This window comes from Heteronotia binoei, chromosome 5 (genome assembly GCF_032191835.1).
Source record: "Heteronotia binoei isolate CCM8104 ecotype False Entrance Well chromosome 5, APGP_CSIRO_Hbin_v1, whole genome shotgun sequence".
In the NCBI taxonomy this organism is placed as follows: domain Eukaryota; kingdom Metazoa; phylum Chordata; class Lepidosauria; order Squamata; family Gekkonidae; genus Heteronotia; species Heteronotia binoei.
In genome coordinates, this window is record NC_083227.1 from 45,786,212 (window position 1) to 45,801,737 (window position 15,526).

Genomic DNA, 15,526 nt, shown 5'->3' on the forward strand with positions numbered 1-15,526 from the left:
AGCAAGTTCACGGAATGGACTTCTCCCTCCATTTCTGTCCCTCCATAAAACTATTCCTGAAACTTAGGGGGTCTACTGGAAACAGAGTGAGGTGCTACTCAGAAGACAGCAGCAAGGATGAATGATCAAAAGTTGTCCCACATGCTCCTGTGCCAACTTGCTACTTCTTTCCAACGGTCAAGAGAAAGAAATAGTTGATAATTCGTGGTGCATGCTTTCTTCCCATTACCGCATTTGTAACTGTCTTTCGTCTCACTACCCCATTTGTAACTGTCAACAGAAGACAATAGCAACAGAGAACTGGTTCTATGCATTCAATTAAGAGAATTTTTTCCCTAATGAGGACTCAAAGCAGTTTACATAATTCCCCTCTCCCCTATTTTATCCTCACAACAACCCTGTAAGGTAGGTTAGGCTGAGTATGTGACTGGCCCAAGGCCACTTCCATGCCAGAGTGGGGATCTGAGCCTGGATCGCCAAGATCCTAGTCCAACAATCTGACCACTGCACCACACCGCCTTTTATCAGGAAATTATAACATTTTTATCTGAAGACCACTGTATGTAACAAGCCACAGGTTTATATCTTGGTTTACCTGATCCTGTTGAGGTGAAGGGCCAACTGCCACATTTTTGATCAGATAGGCGCAGCTTATTCATATTCAGCAACTGTGTGATTTGTGGCACATCTGAATTTAACTGACAGGCTCGTGGAATTGTATCTGTTGGCCCATCAACTGTGAATGAGACAGCAATACAAGCTTGAGTAAAAAGACAAAGATTTCTCTTTTCTGCAACAATTAACAGAAACAATGTAGCCTACAAGGCAACTGCCTGCATCTCACAGGTGCTTTTTCTCTATACACACCCAAACACATGCACAAAAACACACACCATGAAATTCATGTTCATGTTTTTCAAAGCTCCTACCTCCCAGTTACAAAATATAAATGAAAAAAGAAACAGGTGGTTATATATTATAGCAAAGGCTAAAAAACCCCCCAAGAGAGTAAATAAAACTAAGCCAAATGCCATTTATTTAATTTGAACCTGGTCCCCTGTACAGCTCAAATAACCCAGAGAATGGGGCCAAGTACAGATACATGGTGTAGACCTGGGGGATCGTCCCCCAGATTTGCAGGACCCCCCCCCCCACAAAATTAAAATGTATGGTTTGGTAGAAAAAGACAGTTCTCATTACACTATATTTTTTCAGGGTAAGAATAACTATTTAAAACCAGGGGATAGAATTTCTAGGGGGGAGGATCTTTATAACCTCATATGGACCCAGAAATATAGCCCTTCCCACCCAACGGATCAGACAAATGGCCCATCCCAAGGTCTCAGTTTTCAGGAAAAATGTCAACAGTTTAGCATTCTAGAAAGCTACCTGATGTTGAATAATGCCACAAGAACCAAACCGTTGCTTTTAATTTGTTCATCATATGAGAAAACTATTATTACAAATACCCTTGAAATCAGTATCACTCATCTCAGTTAACTGATGCTCCTCTGCCAAGCATCATAGCAAACACCTTTCCCATTCAGTAGCATCCTAAAAAGAGCGCACAAAATGATGGAGGGAGGGGCATACTGGTTGGTTCCAGAGATAAAGGATCACTGCATAAGTGGAGCAAATAAAAGTCAGATATGGGCTATAGCTGAACTACTTGTTCTAGTGATCTAGCCATCCTTAACACAGGTTTTCAAAGAAGTGGTGAATGGAAAGTCTTTAGAAGGGTGTGAACAAGATGATAATCTGACTGCTTCTGGCCTCAAAAATACACAACTGTAACCACATGCACTTGTATCTTCTGTAGAAAGCAAATTGCAGATGGATGATTGCTGTTAACAGTAACTTGCTGTTAAAATAATCTGCATGTGGGGATGAGAATTAATTAGATTTCAGGGTGGAGGGTTTTTTCCAATTAAAATACACTCAACAATTAACTGCTCTCACAATTTAGATCATGGAGATTTCTCTAACGTATCCAATACAGCATCACTGTACATTGGATTCAGTTTCTAAGTTGCTGTACTTAAGAGAACATTGCAGAATTTGAAACTTTGGCCCAATTCTTACGTTGCCCAAGCAACAGCCCACATCACAGGTTCTCCCTACACCAGTATCAACCTTACACCAACATGGGAGGGAGTCAAAGGATCCTCTCAGACAGCATAGGGTGCCTCTTGTTACCTGGAGGTATGGCATTGTATCAGGTCCCATGCCAATATATTACTGTGGCTTCTGGGTCGTTTTCATTTGCAAATTTCAACTAAACTTAGTTGTAGGTTGTATTGTTTTCAATGTATATTTGAGGGACTTGTCCCAATACTGGAAAACTAACCTATAAATGCATTCCATGTTATTTGACAAACCCAGTTCCCAGGGCAAAGTTGATATCAATAATAGAGAAACAAACAATTGCACAGAACAAAACTCTGTTGGAGGACATTGTTCTACATAATCAACTACAGTGCCAGAAAAAAACAAAACCAACTCCCAACAGGAGAGTGGGAGAGAAAGGCCAGGAGTTGCACTGGCGGGGTACATCAAACATTTTTTTTTAAATTGGAAGGCCATATCAGCTTTTTCGTTTAATAAGAAATGAAAAAGCTGAAACAAAATGTGAAGACACAGCTCTGCCTCCAGAGAAATATCTAAAGAGCTTTGCAGAGAGAAATCTGCTTAGCCACCTGATTCCCAATTCCATGGATCTCCCCTAAAGGCTCAGCCTCACTGCTCTAATCCAGATTCAAATGAATAAAACCTTTCCAACTTCAATGTGAGATAATTAGCCTGCATTGTTTCATAAATGTGACCAATTTCTGTTGGCTTCTTTTGTAAAATCGTCCCCTGATAAACTGCTTTTTCCTGTACTTCCATTTCTGAACGCACATTTAAGAAGTCATAGGACTGGGTCCTTGGCAAGCACCATTACAGCATGCAAAAATCAGTGCATCAGTGCAGGCATTTGTGTTTTTCTCATGTACCAAATTAATTTGAAACAACCTCTTAATCACCGCATGCCTTGCCAAATGATTCCATCCAAGTAATATGCACCCAGGTCAATAGGAAAGGCTGCAGCGCAACCCCTATTGAAACATTAGAGTTAAAACCAACAGCAGGAGGGTTTCCTAGTGGATTGTATACTTCACCTAATCAAGGACAAATAATTGAGTCCACAGCTCCTACTGGGACTATGCTAATTTACTCCAGACATGAAAAGAAGAAAAGGAAGCCAACCTGCTCCAATATGTACCCAACATCTAACTCAAAGGAAAATGTAAATTTTGGAAACATTCAAGAATTTGTAATGTGATGTTTGATAGGTTAAAAAAAGCGTAAATTTCAGGTAATTGTGAAACTTCTCACTAGATTATTCCTATCATTAGTGGATGAAAACAAAACACAGTAATTACCAGCCAGATAAGTTACTCTAACCCATCATTAACATCTCACCAAAAATGTCCCTACATTAAGCTTCCTATGTTATTCACTAATTAGTTCAGCCTCGCAACACTAGCATGTTTGTGCCTCATTTAAATCAGTGGTCTTCAACTTGCAGGCCAAAGCCTCAGGTGGGTTGCAGACCGCCACCTGGGTCTGCTGCTAGACTACCTGCATAGATAGCAAGGGCGCCAGACATTCGCCCCTTTTACATACACATTATATTACAATCTATCATCTGGTGCACAATTGGTGCTTCCTGTTCTCAGGCCTATTGGTCTGCTGCTTCCAGTCCTAGTTTTAATACTGGTGAGGTCATAACTCTGTCTCCTCCTCTTCCTGTCACATGAACACAGCGTTATGCTGAATCAGACCATTCGTTCATAAAAGTCAAAATTGTCTACTTGGGCTGGCAGTGGCATCCAGGAACTCAGACAGAAGTCTTTCACATCATCTACCACCTGATCCTTTTAGCTGGAGATGCTGGGGATTGAATCACAACCAGCACATCTGAGGTTCAATGTGGCCAAGTGCAAAGTAATGCACATTGAGGCCAAGAACCCCAGCTACAAATACAAGTTGATGGGGTGTGAACTGGCAGAGACTGACCAAGAGAGAGATCTTGGGGTCGTGGTAGATAACTCACTGAAAATGTCAAGACAGTGTGCGATTGCAATAAAAAAGGTTAACACCATGCTGGGAATTATTAGGAAGGGAACTGAAAACAAACCAGCCAGTATCATAATGCCCCTGTATAAATCAATGGTGCGGTCTCATTTGGAATACTGTGTACAATTCTGGTCACCGCACCTCAAAAAGGATATTATAGCATTGGAAAAAAGTGCAGAAAAGGGCAACTAGAATGATTAAAGGTTTGGAACACTTTCCCTATGAAAAAAGGTTAAAACGCTTGGGGCTCTTTAGCTTGGAGAAACGTCAACTGCGGGGTGACATGATAGAGGTTTACAAGATTATGCATGGGATGGAGAAAGTAGAGAAAGAAGTCCTTTTCTCCCTTTCTCACAATGCAAGAACTTGTGGGCATTCAATGAAATTGCTGAGCAGTCAGGTTAAAACAGATAGAAGGAGGTACTTCTTCATCCAAAGGGTGATTAACATGTGGAATTCACTGCCACAGGAGGTGGTGGCGGCTACAAGCATAGCCAACTTCAAGAGGGGGTTAGATAAAAATATGGAGCAGAGGTCCATCAGTGGCTATTAGCCACAGTGTGTGTGTGTGTGTGTATATATATTGGCCACTGTGTGACACAGAGTGTTGGACTGGATGGGCCACTGGCCTGATCCAACATGGCTTCTCTTATGTTCTTAATCTGGGATCATCTATGTGAAGAAATGCATTTTTCCTTTTGATGTTTGAAATAAATAGAACTTTCACTTTGAGTTTTAAAAAGTATACCCCCTCTGGTCATAGAACAGGCAGGAAGGAAAGCAGTCAGTTCAAATGCTTTCCAGACTTACCTCAGTCATTTGTGCAAATGATGGTTAAGCTCCCCTTGTTTCAAGCAAGGAACAGAGATTTGGAGAAATTAAATAGTAGAGAGGCTTCAGGAAGGAAAATTCTGGAGGCTTCAGGAAAAGCTTCTCTGACCAGTCTGGCCTAGTCAGTTGGTGGGAAAAAAGAGGTTACAACTCATTGGAGGAAGTTCTTTTTGGATGTGGAGTCCATCAGAGCAGACATAACTCTTAACTGAGGTCTGAAGAAGGCAGCCATTGACCATGTGCTGGCCTGGAAGAAAGCTTCAAGGTAATGAGAACTCTGCAGAGATCTGTAACTTCCTAAGCTAAGGAGCCTGTTCTATTTTAACATCTGATAGTGCATATGTAGAGAGAGGGACAGACGAATTGTGTTTTACCCATTTCTTTTGAACCCCTTGATCCATATGGTGCTGTGCTAAAGGTATGCTTGTGAACATTTTCTTGTTTAATAAATATTTTATAACGTTTGATGCTGGTAGTGGTTCTCTGTACCACATAGACCTCCACTGTCTTGGACACACTATTTTAAAAGGACCACCAGGGGGAAGGCAGGCAGTTGGCAAGCAGCTATTCCTCTAGGTTTGTGCTAGGCAGTAAACTGTCCCCATGGTGACCAGGCACTGGGCAATGGGAGACACAGAGGCAAAGCCTCAGAACTTGGAAGGGAAGCTAGGAGTCCTGAGCCTCCCAACAGTCAATTCCATCCAAAGCTCAGGTGGTGACAATGGGTTACCTGAGAGGAAAAAAAGGCATTTCCAGGGGTTGGGAAATCCTTGGAGGGCCAAGTGGAACAGCACCTGCTGGCCTGAGCAGGCCCCTTCTGCCACAGCCTGCATACAAAGCAAGTGCTTTGCTAGAGCCACTCCCCTTGTGCCATGTGTTTGCAACTCTGTGGGTCCTATGTTGCTTCCTGAGAGTTAAAGATGGATCCTGGGTCTGGAAACACTGAATAGCACAGACTTAAACCATCTCTGCACACAAGTGTCTGCTTTTTTAAATGCCTGAAAGGCATTTAAGGTTAAAACCAACCTTTTAATGAGATTTCTGCAAGCATAGCAAGTTTCCTAACGGACTAAGGGGAGGGAGAAAATGCATGTAAGCCACTTTGGAGAAAGGAAAATTCTACTGCTGTTATGACCCACCTTACATCCCATGGATGGGATCCTGCTCCATGGGAAGGGACGGTGGCTCAGTGGTAGAGCATCTGCTTGGGAAGCAGAAGGTCCCAGGTTCAATCCCTGGCATCTCCAAAAAAGGGTCCAGGCAAATAGGTGACCCTGGAGAGCCGCTGCCAGTCTGAGAAGACAATACTGACTTTGATGGACCAAAGGTCTGATTCAGTATAAGGCAGCTTCATATGTTCATGTGCCTTAGCTGTGTGAAGTTCAGTTAGCTATTGCAAAAAGCAGGGTTTTTACTGATTAGGGGTATTGTGTTGTTTCTCCCTCTTTGCCTTCCAGCAGGCAAGTAAAACCTCTGTTTTTTGGAACCTTACACTCTGTTGGTTTTTAAGTTGATTACCTTCTGCTGTTTAACTTCATGTCTTCTAGATTACTGACCTGTTTAAATTTTGTGGAGGTTTTAGCACATCCACTTTTAATTTCATGTACATCTCCTTGAGCTGTGAAGAGGAAGAGCTATTTTTTTTAAAAAAATGTTACATTTCGACCAGCTTGTGAGACAAAAATACAAACAATGAAAAATAGGTATCAGGATCTTGGAAAGTTACTATGGTGCTCTTTTTTCCAAAACCGCAAGTAGACTAAACAATCGATTCCTTTGCACTTTTTAGCACTGTCCTTTATATTTATAAAGTCCAAATTTCACCTCTTCCTCCCCTCTTCTTCCAGACTTTCTAGATTTTCCTTTCCCACTTTTTAAATTTATTCCATTAAGCTGTAAATTGTCCCGGAATGAAAAATAGTAAACAGTACCTTCTCTTCCAGTTATCCAAATTCCCACCGGTCTTGTGTAGCTTTAAATATTTAGCAATGTCCAAGGTTAGGATCTGTCGAGCTTATGTCAAATAAATGACTCTGAAAACTTCTGCAGATGATGAATATGCAACTCTTCCCGAAGACCCCTCAAAGGAGCCCCCCCCCCCGGGACTCCCTTTTAGCCAAGGTAAATCTCCTCAAAGTTTCCTGTGCATATCTTGGACTAATCTCTGACTGAGAAAAGTAGGCAGTAGGCATTAATTTGACTTCCACTACCCCGAACAGAAGTTCCAGCCTGCTCCCGTTATGAGAAGCAGCTCAGCTCGACATTTTCCTCCCCCGGAAGGCATGTAAAACCACTGTTTTTTGGAACCTTACACTCTGTTGGTTTTTAAATTGATTACCTTCTGCTGTTTTAACTTCATGTCTTCTAGATTACTGACCTGTTTAAATTTTGTGGAGGTTTTAGCACATCCACTTTTAATTTCATGTACATCTCCTTTAGCTGTGAAGTGGAGAGCTATTTTTTTTTAAAAAAAAATATGCTACATTTCGACCAGCTTGTGAGACAAAAATACAAACAATGAAAAATAGGTATCAAGATCTTGGAAAGTTACTGAGCATGGTTTAAGGAAGGGGATACTCCTCATACTGCAATGGTCTTTAACCTGCTCATAATCCTCTATACATTTTCTCTCTAACCTAGCAAAGATATTACAATTTCTAGTCCTATATTCTGAACAGTACACGTATGCAGGAAGACTCTGCCATCCTGTCAGTCTAAGCAGAAAGCAATGCCAATTCTCTTTTTGTCTTCAGCTGGTACTGCCTCCTGTTCAGCTGTCACCCTTGTGAAAGCCATTCAATAAACATTTCAATATGACAGACTTCCTTCCAGACTGACATATAACAAATCAACTAGCTAATGGATGGTGAAAGGCTGCCTGCACAGATGGCACAGCTCTGCTGAACAAAATACTGGTCCTTGAAAACCAAAGGCTTACAAATTCAAATCACCTGGAGAGAATAAACACAAAATTAAAATGCCATCTCCAAGGTGCCTTTTTAAACAACAACAATGTCCACTACAATACACTGGGATATAAATTGCAGGACTTTAGTCCAGGGCTGAAGAAACACATTCTGCTAAAATCAAGACACACTAGCTCACTAGGATGAGCATCCAAAACTGACCACCTGCTTCAAGGAAGACTGTAACTGCAAACAAGCAATATCTAGCAGACCACACTCTTTCACTGTTGAGGTTAAGTTCCTCCCTGCACCACCACATACCCAAGCAGCTAAGCAAAACAATGCATTTGGAGATGTTCACTGTCATTCGCCTTCTTCAACAGATCAGGCGCTGTTATCCTTCTGAACAATTTCCTCTCACTCAAGAAATGCCTGCGAATTTGAACAATCTTCAACGCTGTGATCTGGGCCAGTGTATCTGAAGCAAGAGCACAACTGTAGGAAACAACTCTGTAAACTTTTTGAATGATGAGCTACAAACTGGGTGTGCAGTGGGACTAGGTTCAAGGAGAGGTTTACAGGAAAGTAGTGCCAGAAGGAAGGGAAAGCCAATATAATTTAAATACGTTCCTATAAAAGGTACCAAACCTCACCTTACACTCTTCCCCAAGGAAACCTCTGGAGCATAGACCAAAAGGAGAAAAGAGAAATCACAAAGATCTCCAGATGACTAAAACAAAACAGCAGCAGCACCAAATCAATAGAAAGAAAAGAATGCAATGAACAAGGGAAGCAGACTTAGAGGTTAGGCAAATTAGCAGGCTGGTGGAACAACTTTCATTACAACCGAAACCTCTGAAATGAATGACCACTCAGCAACCTCTTACAACTTTAGTTTACACAGGAGTTGGGAGACTGATGTAAGCTGAGTAGGGCAAGTTGTGGGGGGAGGGGTGGCTAGTACAGAATCTGCAGGGTAGATCTGAGGGGAAACCCTGACCCCTTTTACTTAAGATATGACATAGCAGTCAAACAGTAACATGTGATGGACAAACAACAGAGCTGTTGCTAATATACTGCAAAATGCTGGGAAATGTCCTGCTGCTAAAATTGAGAAAAATAAAGGTTAAGATTTCTTGTGGTTAGTCTCAGCAGTTCAGAGTCTCCAGAAGACACCTTGAGGAAATGACACCTCTTAGCAGAAGAGCCTGCTGATAATTAAATAATAAGCGCTCTTTCAAATTGGTTAATGAAATACTTACCTGAAGGTAGCTTGCCAGAAGATTATTAGCAGTTTTGTATGCTAATTTAAAGATGGAACCTTCTCCATAATATAGTTTTAATGAAGGTGGTGCTTTATGAAAACGTAAGTGCCTGCCTATATCGTAGCCACATTTAGCTAATGTCATTTGCAGCTTATGAGCAAGTGATGTGCATAACCTGTACTCATGTTAATTGCCATGAAATCATATAAACTCTCAAATGATTAATCACAGGAGCTTGACTGACAAGCGTTGAAAGGTACTATAAAGCATGCACAGTAACAGAGCAGGTTTCAGAACATCCAGCTTTTCAACACACCGTCTCCATCAGCTGTTTCCAACGGCTTTGACTTCAGCGTGAAGATTTTCCGCAGCTTACAGTTAGCCGAGACAATAATGCCATCCAAGGACTGGAAAACAGCTCCTTTGAATATCTCACTGGTGAACTCTATCAGGTCAATGCATAGATTGCACCACTAAGAAAAAAGCAAAATAGGATTAGTGATGTTTGCACAGGCTGCTGAACTTGCAGAAAAGACCATTCGCTCAGTTGCTCATTAAACACAATTATAGTGCAATCCTTATAGCTGCCACTAGGAGTATATGCTGACAACACACAAACACAGTGCATCCTGGAGCACTATTAACAGTCTAATTGGAACTTCTTTGGTTTTCATTGAAAAGACCCCAAATATCTGTTAGCAGTTATCATGGAATTTCACTAGATTGAATGTTCTCTCCCAGTTGCAAGCATAGACAGCTTCAAGAGGGGATTTATTTACTTATTTATTTACATTAGACTTTTATCCCGCCCTCTCCGCAAGTGGACTCAGGGAGGCTCACAACATTCATTACATGATTTAAAACAATAAGTCAATAAATTCTACAAAACATTAATACAATTAAAATTTAAAAACTATTTCACGGTGCTGTATCATTACTATGTTGGCAGTTCTGTTTTCCAGACGGTTGGTCACCAGAAACTGTAGCTGATGTCAGGTGGCAGCTTTCTCTCGGTTTAAACATCAAAGGCCTGTCTAAACAATTCGGTCTTACAGGCCCTGCGGAATGTAGGAAGGTCCTGCAGGGCCCTTATGGCCTCCGGGAGAGCATTCCACAACTCTGGTGCTGCCACCGAGAAAGCCCTGGCTCGTGTCAAATGCAACCTGGACTCCTTTGGTCCAGGGGTGGACAGCAAATTTTTTGTCCCTGAACACAGTGCTCTCTGAGGGATATATGGGGAAAGGCGGTCCTGCAGATAAACAGGTCCCTGACCATAAAGGGCTTTAAAGGTCAATACCTACACCTTGAAACGGACTCGGAACACAATAGGTAGCCAGTGCAGCTCTTTCAGCACTGGCTGAATGTGCTCCCATTGAGGGAGCCTCATTAACAGCCGTGCCGCAGCGTTCTGCACTAACTGTAGTTTCCGAGTCAGCGTCAAGGGTAGCCCCATGTAGAGAGCATTACAGTGATCTATTCTTGAGGTGACCGTAGCATGGATCACCATTGCTAAGTCGTTGTGCTCCAGAAAAGGAGCCAACTGCTGCACCCGCCGGAGATGAAAAAAGGTGGATCTAATAGTGGCTGCTACCTGGGCCTCCATTGTAAGGGAGGACTCAAGGAGCACGCCCAAGCTCTTGACCATAGGGGCCGGTATCAGTGGCACCCCGTCAAGAGCCGGCAGTTGGACCCCTCCCCTTGGACCACCCCGGCTCAGATAGAGAACCTCCGTCTTCGTCGGATTCAACTTCAGCCAACTCAGCCTGAGCCAAGATGCTACGGCTTGAAGAGCCAGGTCCAGATTTTCCAGGGTACAGTCGGACTGGCCACCCATCAATAGATAGAACTGGGTGTCGTCTGCGTATTGGTGACAACCCAGTCCATACCTCCTGACAATCTGGGCAAGGGGGTGCATATAGATGTTAAATAACATCGGGGAGGGAACTACACCCTGTGAGTGCCTCTGGGATGACTCCTCCCCTATCACCACCCTTTGTCCCCGATCTTGGGGAAAGGAGGTCAACCACTGTAAGGTGGACCCCTGAATCCCCACGTAGGCAAGGCGACCAGTCAGTAGCTGATAATCAACTGTATCAAAAGCAGCTGACAGGTCCAATAATAGCAGCACTGCTGAGCCACCCCGATCCAGATGTCGTAGGAGGTCATCCATGAGAGCGACCAGAACCATCTCCGTCCCGTGACCTGGTTGAAAGCCGGACTGGAATGGATCCAGTGCAGAAGTGTCCTCCAGGAATCCCTGTAGGTGAATTGCCACCGCCCACTCTATAACCTTACCCAAGAACCTTACCCAAGATACCGGCTGATAGTTCACCAATACAGTCGGATCTGCAGATGGTTTTTTCAAGAGGGGACAGACCACAGCCTCTTTAAGGGGTGTGGGAAAGATCCCTTCTATCAAGGATCTATTGATGATACCTTGCAGTGGTTCATGTAGCATCGCCTGGCTAGCTTTTATAAGCCAGGACGGGTACGGATCCAACCTACAAGTCGTAGGGCGTACAGCTAAAAGGATCCTGTCGACTGGGTTGGATAAACATATGGAGCAGAGGTTCATCAGTGGCTATTAGCCACAAGGTATAGATGGAACTCTCTGTCTGGGGCAGTGGTGCTCTATATTCTTGGTGCTTGGAAGGCACCGCAGTGGGAGGGCTTCTAGTGTCCTGACCCACTGATGGACCTCTTGATGGTGCCTGGCTTTTTGACCACTGTGTGACAGAGTGTTGGACTGAATGGGCCATTGGCCTGATCCAACATGGCTTCTTCTCTTATGTTCTTAAAGTCTATGGCTGGAATGTGACTGGAGCAGAATCTAACTGAATATAAATCCCATTGATCTTCCATCTCAAATTTGTGCAGATGTATGCATGCACACACCACCTATATTTCTTCACTGCCTGTAAGAGACCACAGACACCAGATTTTTTTTTCCTTTTTAGTTCTATGCGTAAGCACTACTGTGAAACACATACTGTAAAAGCACATTCAATTATTTACAACAGTGTTTCATGTCTGCCAAGCACAGACACTGGATGCAGAATATTTGGGAGCCTGTGAACACACATTTCTGCAGTTCAGAGGAAATTTGAAAAATTCACTGGGGTTTTCAGTAAGATTCTTAAATATGCAATAGATAGATTCGCTAATGTGAAATATTTTTAATATCTCATTGGGAGGACATATACACTGACTTTGTAATACTATACTAAAAATGCATCCTATTACAGAATCCACCTGCATCACATTAAAGAATCTTTACTCTGTACACTCTTCCAATGTCCCTGAATCACTGAAACACATCTCAATGGACTTAAATCACAGTGGAACCCAAAAAGTGTCCATGGAATGGAGCAAAAATGGGACATAATGGGAAAATCCACTCATCCAAAAAATCCCTTTGGAATTTCACTTCAGGCAGACTCTAGCTGCCAACAAAAGGTCTAGCACCCCAGGTAAAACAACTGTCCTAGGAATGGCAACTTATACTACAACAACAACAACAACAAAATTTTATTTGTATCCCGCCCTCCCCGCCGGAGCAGGCTCAGGGCGGCCAACAACACAATTTAGGTTTAGTTATACATAAATAGATAAAAATACATTTAAACATTGTAAACATTTTAATTAGAATTCTACGTAGGCTTTAAAAGTTGATTAAATTAAAATTAATAAGTGCTAATGCTATGTTTGCTGTTTATGTTTATGATGGCGGTTTCCTTAGCAGTTTCCGTTTTCATCAGCGAAGGCCAGTCGAAAGAGGAAGGTCTTGCAGGCCCTGCAGAACTGTTCAAGGTCCCGCAGGGCCCGCATTTCCTCTGGAAGTTGGTTCCATAGGCTCGGTGCTACAGAGGAGAAGGCCCGGTTACGGGTACTTTGCAGCTTCACCTCTCTCGGTCCGGGGATAGTCAGCAAGTTTTTCCCGGCTGACCTCAGTGCTCTCTGGGGTTCATGTGGGGAGAGACGGTCCCTAAGGTAGACAGGTCCTCGACCATATAGGGCTTTAAAGGTAACGACCAGCACTTTGTAACGAACCCGGTATATGACTGGCAGCCAGTGCAGTTCGCGCAGCCCAGGCTGTATGTGCTCCCATTTAGGAAGCCCTAACAACAGTCTAGCTGCTGCGTTCTGCACCAGCTGCAGCTTCCGGGTTCGGTACAGAGGCAGCCCCATGTAGAGGGCATTACAGTAATCCAGTCTCGAGGTGACCGTTGCATGAAGCACCATTGCCAGATCTTGGTGCTCTAGGAAGGGAGCCAACTGCTTTGCCCGCCTTAGATGGAAAAAGGCTGACTTGGCAGTGGCTGTGATCTGGGCCTCCATTGATAATGCAGGCTCCAGTAGAACTCCCAGGCTCCTAACCTGGTGCGCCGCCTTCAGCGGTGCCCTGTCGAAGATCGGGAGAGGTATTTCCCCTCCCCGAGCGCCCCGACCCAGGCAGAGGACTTCTGTCTTCGCTGGATTCAGTTTCAGCCCGCTCCTCCTCAACCAGGTTGCCAAATCCTGCAGGGCCCGGTCTAAGTTCTCTGGGACGCAGTCAGGCCGACCGTCCATTAGTAGATAGAGTTGGGTGTCATCTGCATATTGATGGCACCCAAGTCCATGTCTCCTGCCAATCTGGGCAAGGGGGCGCATATAGATATTAAATAAAATTGGTGAGAGAACTGCCCCCTGAGGCACTCCACAATCCAGTGTGCGCCTCTGGGACCGCTCGCCCCCAATTGCCACCCTTTGTCCCCGATCCTCGAGGAAGGAGGAGAGCCATTGTAAGGCAGACCCCCTCACCCCTACATCGGCGAGTCAGAAGCCGATGGTCGACCGTGTCGAACGCGGCCGACAGGTCCAACAACATCAGCACCGCCACACCGCCCCGATCCAGGTGCCGTTGAAGATCATCTACCAGGGCGACCAGTACTGTCTCCGTCCCATAACCCGGACGAAAGCCGGACTGGCAAGGGTCTAGGATGGAAGCGTCATCCAGAAAGCTCTGCAACTGTGACGCCACTGCCCTCTCTATGATTTTACCTAAAAATGGTAAATTAGAGACCGGTCGGTAGTTTGCCAATTCGGCCGGGTCTGCTGTACTTTTTTTCAAGAGGGGACGGACCAGGGCCTCTTTTAGGGATGGTGGAAAGCATCCCTCCGAGAGGGATCTATTACATACTCACAAATATGGTACAAATCTGTCAGTATTCTGGACAGAAAATTAAGCCTCTCATCCTTGTGGCACATTAGCCAAGTAGTGTGCTTGATAAAGTCTCTAGTATTTGCACTCCAAGCTAAACACCCAAAAAACAGGTGCTTATCAAGGCAGCCACAGTACATGGCTGGTGGGCTGCAGACAATCTGGGAGCTGCCATCTTGACAGGTCTGCCACAGGTGATACAGAAAGCAAGGCCATAAAAAAGTACAAGTAGAGTTTAATACTGCTAGACACTGGCTGGAATAATTCAAAGCATTTTCTAATAGAGATGTATAGGTAGAGGAGCAACTTTGTATAGTAATTGCAGAGGGTTTGCCCTATACTACTTCAGCATATACAAGTTTATCTTCTATAGGGGAAAACACATTTTGCTGAACAGCAGACTCAATGAAATAAGTCATACAAGTGGTTTGTAAATGCCCCAGCCTAAACGTTTGATAACTATTTCATATTTAAAATCAGTAGTTCTTACTTTCACTCTAACTGGCTTCAGTGCCTGCGGGTATGATGATTAACTATAAACTAGCAAAAGGTTATGGGCATCATGCCTTCTACATGGCCTGCACTCCTCCTTTTATTTTCTCCTCCAGTGTATCTGAACCTTCTGCCTACTCTCCACTCTCCCCTGAAGCCCTTAGCTAATCTACTGTAACTCACAGGGAGCCCATATAAGCAAGGGAATCACTGCCCCTCAGGCTACCATTAGTTTAGCTCCTCTAGAGCTTTTGCCCAGGCAGCTTAGAGTATCACTTTTTAAAATAAATGTATATGCTTCCCCTTCAATCATTATGCTCCTGAGACAGTGAATAACATTATAGAAATGATTATAGAAATAATTAAAATCCACCAGTTATCAAGATAAAACTATTTAAAAAATGGGAACATGATTTTAAGCCTTAGAACCTGAAATCTGAGATCCACAAGAACCTTCTATAAGATTAAAGCCAGTGGTTACAAGAGTGCACAACAGGTATGTAGATGACATCTAAGCTTATTGTGAATGGTATTCTGTGTTTTATAAAGACAGGAAGCACTTAAAGCAGCATAATCAGACATGTGCAGCTTACCATAGTAATATCTGAGGGTGGGGTCCAAGGATACCAGTGCTCTGACTCTTGGCTACAGGATCAGAGAGGAGAAAGAATTGGATGGCATGTAAAACACCTTCCCTTCCAGTTCTAAAACCA

At 43.6% G+C, this 15,526-nt stretch overlaps 1 protein-coding gene across 1 annotated transcript in view; it reads right to left on the bottom strand.

Moving 5' to 3' along the window:
* Positions 1 to 15,526, bottom strand: part of CFAP20DC (CFAP20 domain containing) — a 269,093-nt gene that overhangs the window by 151,544 nt on the left and 102,023 nt on the right. The window contains exons 7-8 of the mRNA XM_060239416.1: positions 9,438 to 9,594; positions 596 to 736 (exon numbers count right to left, since the gene is read on the bottom strand). Coding sequence (XP_060095399.1) covers positions 596 to 736; positions 9,438 to 9,594 — 298 coding nt within the window. The remainder of the gene's footprint in view (positions 1 to 595; positions 737 to 9,437; positions 9,595 to 15,526) is intronic.